Source organism: Cuculus canorus, chromosome 2 (assembly GCF_017976375.1).
Source record: "Cuculus canorus isolate bCucCan1 chromosome 2, bCucCan1.pri, whole genome shotgun sequence".
Lineage (NCBI taxonomy): Eukaryota > Metazoa > Chordata > Aves > Cuculiformes > Cuculidae > Cuculus > Cuculus canorus.
The window spans coordinates 56,524,514-56,535,040 of NC_071402.1; the positions used below are offsets into that span (position 1 = coordinate 56,524,514).

The window sequence follows — 10,527 nt, forward strand, 5'->3', positions numbered from 1 at the left end:
TGCAGTCCAGAAGACTGAAAATGCCATGTTCCAGCCAGTGCACCACCTCTAAACTGGAAATCAATACTCACGGTGACTAAATAGATCTTGTAGCAGTTGAGTAGTTTTAGTCTTCATTAATTTGCTTTTAGAGAGTCAGTATTGTTTTTTTCACTTGAAAGCAGCTTGACTGGGTGTATTTTCTTCTGTTCTTTGTGAGGATGGTTATGAGGATGACAGTATTGTGGGGATGTTTGTTGGGATTTTTCCCCTTCCCTTCTGAATCTGACTCATAACTTTATTTGCAGGATGTGGATGGAACTGGTGGTGTTTATAGGGTTACTTACACCGCTTTCAGATGTTCCCGTGTTTCTGGTACTCTTGAAGCTCATGGAGAAGATAAGGTACACTAATAGGCTTGAAATATTTATGAATGTCTGTTTATCTCAGTTGTGAAATAGGATCTTACATGAGGACTTCTCTGAAATAACCATTGACTTTTCGGGCTGGTCATACTTGATCCGATAATGATAAAGTGCTGCCTTCCAAAAGTGGGTTTTGGGGTGTTATCAGGTGGTCAGTACCTACTTACCACAGCTTTTATATCAGTGGAGTGGATTCATGCAAGAATTGATGCAGTCTGTAGTTTGACTTTAACGTGATGGTGGTCTTGTGGTGGTTTGGGTTTATTTAGAGATAAATTATTTTAAAAATTATTTTAAAAGATAAATTATTTTAAAAAGATAAATTTAGTTGTTTTAAATGTTTTGTAAAAATCCACAAGAAGATTGCAGGTAATACTGGGTTCTTACGAAACTGATGTGAGAACTGGTTTTCCCTTCTTAGAAGCAGTCATGTCATACTTGTTCAAGAACAATTGTCTGTTCCTGAAGTCGATTTCATTTGGCTTACAATTTTATCTCCTGGCCAGTAGGGGGTTTCATAACCACAATTATAAAGCACATCCAAGGACATACTGAATGGGTTTTTATGGGGCTTTTGTCCTTCACCTTCTCCCTCAATGCAACTTCAGTTCTATCTGTTCATCTTCATGAACGCCTGTCTTTTAATCATTATGGATTATTATGACTTTCCTTTAACTAAATGATTTCAGTGTTGAGGCAATTTGTAGTCTATTTACAAAACATAGAAAAACTTACTCGTGTCCAGCTTCATAGTTATTTTATGGTACTGAAATTTCATATTATTGATAACCGGTTTTTAAATTTAAACAAGTGTCTTTGCTTTAGCAATCCTAGTTCAGGCCTGTTTGAATACCATTTACATTATTGGCCTGTCAGGTTGTTGGCTGACCCTGATAAGGTACAGTGCTATCATGATTTGCTGTTTTTTTGCAATGGGTATGATAATTTTTGGATGATTAGACATAGTTGCAGTGATGTATTTTAATCTGCTGTCACTCTTCTTTTCCTTCCTCCAACCTCAACACTGAAAAGAATGCGAATTTATTCTTGAATTAACTGATACAGTGCTATACAGAGACAACCCCTTGTTATGTAGGTGGTCCTTAAAGATGATCAAATGCATAATCTGCAAGTCTGCTTAAATTTCAGGCCTCTTAGTGTCTGTAGCACAGGATAGTTGCAGAATTGGGGCTGGAGGAGCACAGTTGTTCACAGCTTAGCTGACAGATGAAGGAAGGTATTGCTGTCTTTCAGCTGTGTCTATTTCCCCTCCCTGGCCCCTTTTCTTGCATTTTATTGATAGAAATAATTGTGCAAGCACTTGCTGGCCTTGCTTAAAGCAGATTAGCTGAACTAAAATTTTGTTCAATATTGCTTACACTACCTATTTCATCAGAACTTTCTCTTTTGTGAGCAAAGGAGGATGAATTGTGTTCTTTTCTGCACGATCACTTGTGTGTGGAATGTATGTTCTGTAGTGTGATGTCTTAACTGTAATTTTGCGTAGGTAAAACTGTGAAGATTTATAGATTATTTTAACATGCTTCTGCAAAATTTTTCTGGTTTTTTTGGTAGGTTGCTGTAATATTTTTACCTAGAGATAAAGGGGATTACTCCCAGTTTTGGGACCTTGAATGTCACCCAGTTGAAAAACCTAGTCGGAAACACAAATTAAGATTTCAGCTTTCTGGAACAGTAAGTATATAAATGCTCTAAACAGAGTCCTCAGCACTTTTTTTTTTAACATGCTAATACAGTACTTCGTCATGTGCACTGGTGTATTCTGAAAAAAAACCTTGCTGATATTTTTGTTGGACTGAACTCTACTGTTTTTCTTGTGTTACAAAAATACCTTTTTGTCTTGCTTACATGCATTATCTTTTGCCATTTCAGATGTAAACCTTTATTTTACTCAGAAGAAGTTAGAGACAAACTTGCTTTCTGTGGGAATCGTTTCTGTAAATGCAGTTTTGTTGGTATCATGTGCTAAGTGGGTTGGTTTTATTTTTGTAAATAAATAGCAAAGTAACTGACCTTCGCTGTAGTACATAACGTAATGCAATCCTGAAGAGGAGTTGGATCCTGCTGGGTTTGCTGAGGCAGAGGGGGCTACAGCTCTGGGTAATGTGACTTTTGATAGAATGAAGTGGGAAGACAGACTGACTGTCACTCAGATTGACTGAGTGCTATTTATTTATAGCAGCACTACAAAAGAAATTAAAAATTTGGAAGAGCTCAGGAAAAAAAAAAGACAACAGAAGAACAAATTGAAAACCAGTGGCACTTACCACCTTTTTTTTTTTTTTCCTGAAAAACCAATTAACTGTGACTTTGATTATGCTCTGCTTGCTGACCACTGGAAACCATAGTCAGGAGTTCAGAAGAAGTCTCCCAAACTGATCCCAGAGACAAAGAAAGGAGAGATTCTACATGTACTTTGCAGCCCCACCCTCTCAGTACTGGTCATTCAAACTTATTTTTTTCTTTTCTTGTGAAACGTTTGTTAGGCTGCTACCATTTTGCTAAGAATGAGTATCAGCACTGTGCATGGGAAGTCTTGTATTAGTGTTTTGGTGTTACTATTGATCCCTTCTGGGTAAAACAGGGAACTAGTAGGAACCTGCCAGGAGGCTGAGGCAGCATCTAAGTTGTGACTGTTCCTTTAGCACATAGAAAGTTTAGGACTGCGTAAAGAGTCCCTGTTTGAGGATAGTACAAATGTTAAGTGCCTACCATTTTTTAATACACCTGATTTATGTACTTTAGCTATGGAAACACGTAACTTTTTAATGTATCATTTTGCAGCAAGCTGAGCTGACTTTCTTAATACTTAGCACGAAACATAATCCCGACTATCATAGGATGCCAGCTTGGAAGAGGCCTTAGGGATCATCTGGTCCAACCTTTGTAGATGATAAGTAGTTTAAATGAGATGGCCCGGCATCCTGTCAAGCTGAGCCTTCAGAGTGTCCGGTGTAGAGGAGTGAGTCCCGATTTCATTATTATTTTCAGCAGTACAAATCTTTATCTTCTTTTGGCATCCCAGAAGTGAGAGGAGAAAAAGTCTTTTTAAAGAGACTCTCTGAGAGTTAAAATTCCAGTTTTAAAGCAAAACAAATATCTGTTCCTGAAGTTGCTTTGGTACAACAGCACTCAATTGTAAGCATTTCAACAGTGTGAACATACTGCTTTCATTCAGAGTGGGAAAAGCATGTGGTGCTTCAAGATGCCCTTGTAAAGACTGCAGGAATTTCCAATAGTTTTCCTTATTCTGTTGTGGTAAACTTGCCTTATTTGTAAATTAGAGTTTGAATGATAGCACTGAGACACAACACCTATAATTTTTCACTACATGGAAAACCCAAAGCTCTCGAAACAAGATGCATACAAATTCTTTCTTGTCTTTATGTATCGGTTTCTATTGTGGTTCATGGGTTATTTGCGACTGAAAAATATTCTTTAAGATTTCTTTTTTGGCTGCTTCTATTTCTGACAGACTGATGAGCAGCTCTTTCAGTAGAGAAAATGCACTTCTAAAAGACAAGTTTGTCACAGCAGCTCTGTTGAAGATCAATCTATTATTTTAATCTTCCCTGCGTAAGGGAATCAACAGCTTGTCTAAAACGTCAGCACCATTTCAGAAACTGAGATCATGTTGTACGACCCTAAGTGTGGGAGGTTCTTTTGGTTCTTTAACTTTGCTTCAGGTGATGTGACCCAAGAGGCTCCAAACAGTACCTGGCAAAGTTTGGTAACGCAGAAGTTGAAACTGGCTGTTGGGCAAAGTATTCCCTTAGGGTGATGTGGTCTCCTTGTGTCGGAGTACACTGAATGGGGATCTTGATGGGGGTAAATACTTTGGCCTAATTTCTTAATATAACATTTACAATATAATGCGTTATCAAATTCTGTTTCTTTGGAGAGGCCTTACTTTAAGGAAGGTGTATTGTTCATAATACAGAGTTACTACAAAGTGTTTGGCTGTTGTGACAATTGAGACTATAATGATGACTTATATCTTCCTTCTTCCTGACCAGTTGTTTAGTTGACTGCTGTCCCTGAGGTGTATGGGCAGAATATCTATGGAAGAATTACTTTTTGCTTTGGCTTTTAGTAAAATCCTCATTGCTAGCAGGCTTCTTGAGATCCCACCTGTACTGCTAGCTTGTTAACTGGCTTGTGAAAAACCAAGTATTCATAAGACATAGAAGCCTCTTAAAGTGTTCCTCCTAAGTCGTTGCTTCTGTCTCAGTGATCCAGACTCTACTGTTCCTGAAAGATTATATTTAAATAAAAAATCTTGGATTGGGTAAGGAAAACAACGTACGTACTTGAATGCTTACACACTTTTGAAGACAAAGTTTAAAGACCTCTCTATTTTTGCCAATAGGGTACTAAACCAGAAAATGAAACTTCAATTGTGAAAGCTTCTGCAAGTGACCTCACTAAAACTGAGCCTCCATTTAAGCAAGAAATGAAGGTTGACACTGAAGCACCTACAGTTAGAGCTGGGTATGTATGGACAAAACTTGAAATGACAGTCTGCAGCTGGGAAGAAGTGGGGAACAGGGGACATCACACACCACAGCCACAACCTTTTTTTACTATTAGGACAGCTGTGTGGCGGGACAGGCTGTGCAGAGAGGCTGTGCTGTCTCTGTCCTTTAACGTTTTTGGTATCTGAGTGGACAAAGCCCTGAGCAGCCTAGTCTGACCTCACAGCTGACCCTGTTTGGAGCAAGAGGTTGAACTAGATACCTCCTGAGCCTCTTCTGTCCTGAGTTAGCCTATGATTCTATAAAGCGTGAACAGCTGCAAAAAAACCCCAGACTTACCAAACCTCCTGTTGGCTTTGTATTGTACGATTTCCTATGCTTTGTCTCTTCAGTTGGGCTTCTAAGTAGCCTGACCATGATTGGCTCTTGTAAATTATCTGATATCAACAGTAGTATCTTGTGTGTACTTTTTTGTATGCTCCCCTTTTGGAGAGCCCACAGAGGTGTAAAAACACTTCTGAGAAGGCCGCTGTACTGCCTGTCTTAACATTGCTTTCTTTAGTCTCAAGCTGGTTTCCAGTTCTTTTACTATAGGACGATGTGAATATGGCAGGGGAGTAAAATGTTTTGATTAAACTTGGCATCTCTGAGAACAGTCTAGTTCTTTAGTAAAGAATATGGAGGGGGTTCAGATTGAGAAAGGGTACATAAGCAAATGTACATGTATTTTTGTACAGAAGAGATGTTCTCTTCAGCATTTTTCCATTTTTCCTGATTTAGTCCCTGAAAATACACCGTATCTTAACGCATGCTTTGAGTATATTCAGAGCATGTAAGTGGGAAATTTTAATATCTTAAATCTCTTTTTCAAATCAGAGGAAATGAGATAACTCGAGGGATATATGCACCAGAAAACCTGTACACTTTTCCTCCAACTAGAGTTGGGGAATCATGCACATTAAAAGTCAACTTGCGAAATAATTCATTTGCAACACATTTGGTAAGTTTGACAGACTTTATTTTAAATACATTTTATAAACCTTTCCAACAGTTTGACTGTTTTTTCACTCTTGACAGAGGATTGCAGTAGTGTCTTAGTTTGTTAGTTTCACAAGTCAATATTGTACTTGAATAATTTTGCTTTCTTGTAATTTTTCCTTTCTTTTGTCTGACTGAATCCCTGAGTGTACTTGTAATATATTGGCAGCTGAAAAAATAATAGATTATAATTTGCATAGATTTGTTATTATCCTATTATTTCATTTTTTAACTTCATTGAAATATTAGAGATGTGAGTTTTTCATAGTATCCACAAATGTGGGTATGCTTTATTTTTAAACCCTGGGTCTGTGTAAAGCTGTATTTGTAAGTGAGCTGATTTATCTTAAGCACGTCATAAATTGAATATGAGAGGCTTAGATATAGTGCACTTTTAAGCATTTTGTATTAAATTTCAGCTAAAATTTCTAAGTCCCCGAGAGCCTTTCTACATCAAACACTCAAAATACTTTCTAAGGTGAGTGATGCACATGCTAACATTCTCTCCTAACAAAAAATTAAACAATTCAGTAAGATAAATACCTTCTCCATATCTGCAGTGCTAAAATGTAGATATAAATATCCAACCTTCTGGCTCTTTAGTCAGAGGTAGGGGCGTGCGGGTGGGTTTTTTGTTTTTTGGGTTTTTTTTTATCACTAAGCTGTACTCTGTAATCTTGGTTAGAAGCAGAATGAGCCCACACAGTTATTTCTGCGTCTGGCAATTTCTTCCCTGCAAATTGTTTCTAACAGTGCTTCTGTTTTTAATGCTAAGCCTAATGCTTCATTTAACCATTTGGCAAGCTGTGCACAATCAAGTCATTCCTTCCATTTATACTTTCTGCACAACAGACCAAGCAAATTGTCTTCATCATGCTTCTAATTTGACAAACCTGCAGAGCTGCATCAAAGACTCTCTGCAAATACCAGGTTTGAGCAGCCAGTGGAAATTGCCTGGTCATACCAACTGTTTCAGCATATTACCTGCATTACAGGAATTCTCAAGTTAGTGATAACAGTCCCTTGAAATAAAACCCAGTGATCTTTAGAGTTCATTACAACAGGTACTCGACAGTCTCGTTAATCATCTGTCTCTTCAAGAAGTGTACTTAGTTACTAATTTTTGTAGTAACTTTGGCTGTTTTTTCTCTAATTTTAAATATTTGCCTTTCCTAGCTTTTTAAAAAATTTTTAGCTGAAATTAATTTACGAAGAATCTCTCCTGTTAATGAGCATAAAGCAAAAAAGAATTACTTGACTTGAATAGATGCTTTTGAAAAAGTGCTAAAGGAACTTACTTATGTTTATTTGAGAACAGCATCAAGGAGAGTTTCAAGAAAGCCAGTGTTAACTGTTTCCATTTAAACTAATAAATTAAAAGTATAATGCTCAAAAGTAATTGGGTAAGAAAACTGTTTTGGGGAAGTTGGAGTATTAGTCTGTAAGTGTATAAAAATAGAAAGTACCACCTACCTATTTTTTTTTTTTTTTTTGACAAAAACAGTGCGATGTAGTAAACATGGTCTGTTGCACGCTTTTCACTTTTAGGGCCAAATTTGAAAGCAATCCTGCAAAACCAATTCATTTTTTTCTTATTCCAATATGTACCTCTTACCATTACCTGTCTGTCTGTTCTGTATGTTTCCATTGGATGCCATATAACCCAGTAGGGTGCCCCTCTGTCTTTCCAGCCTGTCGCAGATGTTCACTCTAGGCTTTTGACTGTTAAGACTGCCACCCATTACATTTTATATGGTTTTATGTAATCTGAATAGAAGAGGAATTATATAATGTGAAAAGGTGTAATATGAAACCTTTAAAACACTGTTTGAGGATGAGTCTATTGACTAACAATGAGTCAGCAAAATATTTCTTCATATGGAGGTAATTACAAGTAACTGAAATTATTTTACTAGCTTTAAATTGGTGGAATTTCCAAAAGAATTGGAAATTTTAGTATACTTGTCACGTGACTTCTGAAGGGAAGAAATGTAGTAACTTTGCTCTATGTGTAGTTGATGCACTGCCAATACTATTGCAAAGAGCGCAAACTTACCTGGGTAAACTAGCAGCAATAAAATATTGTGTAACTTTGATTGTAAAGGTCATTCTTTCCTACTGATTATACAAAGTCCCTCACAACAAGAATAGATAATCATATGTATAAAACTGATTATCTAGTGTACATCCAATATACTATTTTGGTGAAAATCAAAACCAGACATGAACTTCTTTATCTGGTAGGATTTACTTGTTTATTAACGATGAATATGCATGTAATTGCCTTCTTACAGATCCCATCACTACATCAATGTGCCAGTGCAGTTCAAGCCAAAGGCAGAAGGAACATTTGAAGATCTCTTCATTGTGCTCACGGCCAGATATGGCTTGGTTAATATTCGACTATGTGGTAAAGCTATAGCATAAAAATAGTCAGAATGGTTTTATAACTGTTTGTAATCATTTATAACATTTTATGCCTTTAAAAATATTCAAAGATTTGTTACTATGTTTCCGTACTAATGACCTACTTGTTTTGCCCTTTGATGCTGCTTTGATAGAAAGTTTTCTGTAAGATAAATTATGGTGCTTGTTTTACAAATCTGTTTTCGTAGTAAAAACACAGAGAAATAATGTTGTATGTTTTAAAGTTATGTTCTTATTTAATGTTTCTGCACTTTTGTTGGGAAAGGAAGTTTCTATTTTTGCATTTATTAGGAACAGCTAGATACTGGTATATTTTATTTTAGCATTGTAAATACAGAAATAAAATCTATTTGTTAACAGTTGATTCTATCTGGTTTCTGTCTTTGGTTAGAGGATACTTTGCTGTAGTTAAGGGATCAAGCTGGCTGTTCTTGGGCAATGCTAGTTTTCAGGGGGGGGATTTTTGGGAGCAGGGAGAGGGATTGCAGCATGGAATCTGACCTGTTGTCTTTATCTGGAAAAGCTGAGACGAGATAGGTGACCTGATGATCAGCCCCTAACTTTTTACAGAGTTCAGTGGCAGGTATAAGCTTTATTTTTAACTGCAATGTGAAAACAGTGTAAATTAATCATGAGCAAACTGCCTTCAGCCTTCCAGAATGATTCATCTAACCCAGTATTCTGCCTCTAACAATGGTGAAAAGATGTTGCTTTGAGAGATGACATAAGTCTGACTGTGCTGCCTTTGGTTCACTTTGCTTGCATTTTCTCAGCATCTGCAGTGATCGGATTAGGATAGGAGGCAGATTATCACCTAGCACTTCTTTCCCCGTTATGGACCTGTTTGTGAATTTATCTATTTACTTTTTTTGTACCCTTTTATCACCTTGTTTCCACAACTTCATGTGGCAGTAAGCTCTAAAGTTTGCTCTGTGCTCTTTTAACAAAAGTTATTCTTTGTGTGCTAAACTGGCTTCTTTCTAATTTTGTTGAGTGCTCTCCAGTTCTTACTTTGTCTGATGAACGGTTCCAAAGCCAGGTTACCTATTGTTGCCTTTGTGCCCTTTGGCTCTGTCTGGTCTTTTATTTCTGTAGTATGGAGCTGCGTGTGTGAAGTTGCCTTAAGCTAGAAATGCAGCTTTTGACTGTATAGTTCTGTCATAGCTTATGTACATTATTCTTTTCTTCAGGTTGGTAGGAGTGTGAGTGAAATTCCTTTCAGTATGAGATTGTTTAACTGCGTTTTCAAACAACTGAAACACAAAAAAAACGGGAGGAGACTTAAAGTACACAGTGTGTTGCCTTTGATACACACCACTGCTATTATGTGCAGTACACTAAAACTGCCATTTCTTCATAAGACCTCATTTCTCAGCAAACTATAAACAAGTAAGGGAATATTTAGCAAAAGAAATTAAACTAGATGTTAGAAGACTTGCTAACTCCATATTCTTCCATCAGCATGTAAGCTTCTGTCTGCTATGCAGCGCAACCATGTTTCTCTTGCCTTCCCTTTGCCAGATGTTACATGTTTCCCCAGCTGATGTCTCTGCGTGTCTCCTGAAGAAAGGGAATCTTTTGTCTTCTGCCTTACCTCAACAGGCTTGGCTGCTTCATTTGAGGAAAACCTTAGTGTCCAAAAGCTTATGTTGGTTCAGTTCTAGAAGCACAATCAGAAGTCTCTTCCAGAGCCAGAAGAAAAAATCAGCTCAGTGTCACTATCTTCAAAGCCTTTGCTTTTCCTACTTTGAGATCTTCCAGCTGCCCTCTGTTCTGAAGTTCTCCTTGCCTCTTGCTAGTGTAATCCTTGGGTGATGCAGATAGCATGGATGTAAGGTCGCTAGCTCCAACAGTTCTATGGATTCTCTTCTGTTGCTACATTAACACAACACAAAACTAAAGTCTCTCATTGAAGTGAAGGCTTGTGATTTGTTGTTCAAGGAAGTCATGTTCACTCTACATTTACTACGGTAGCAGCTGTTCTTGACCATCCACTTAAACCTGAACTTTTAATAAGCTGTGCTGTTTAGTCTTACATGCTCAACTTCATAGTAGTCTTTTCTGGACCAGTTTCTGGAGGAACTGGTTAACATTTACCTTTTTCTCAAGGACCTTCATTTCTCAGTAGGAATTGTCTTTAGATGACTGTCTATTAATAAGGA

At 37.3% G+C, this 10,527-nt stretch overlaps 1 protein-coding gene across 3 annotated transcripts in view; it reads left to right on the top strand.

Moving 5' to 3' along the window:
* Positions 1 to 8,713, top strand: part of CEP192 (centrosomal protein 192) — a 65,373-nt gene extending 56,660 nt beyond the window's left edge. For all 3 annotated transcript variants that reach the window (XM_054059713.1, XM_054059712.1, XM_054059714.1), the window contains 6 exons: positions 288 to 383; positions 1,980 to 2,099; positions 4,795 to 4,916; positions 5,777 to 5,900; positions 6,358 to 6,416; positions 8,233 to 8,713. In XM_054059713.1, the coding sequence (XP_053915688.1) occupies positions 288 to 383; positions 1,980 to 2,099; positions 4,795 to 4,916; positions 5,777 to 5,900; positions 6,358 to 6,416; positions 8,233 to 8,365 (654 nt within the window). In that variant the 3' untranslated portion in view covers positions 8,366 to 8,713. The remainder of the gene's footprint in view (positions 1 to 287; positions 384 to 1,979; positions 2,100 to 4,794; positions 4,917 to 5,776; positions 5,901 to 6,357; positions 6,417 to 8,232) is intronic.
* Positions 8,714 to 10,527: the final 1,814 nt, after the last annotated feature.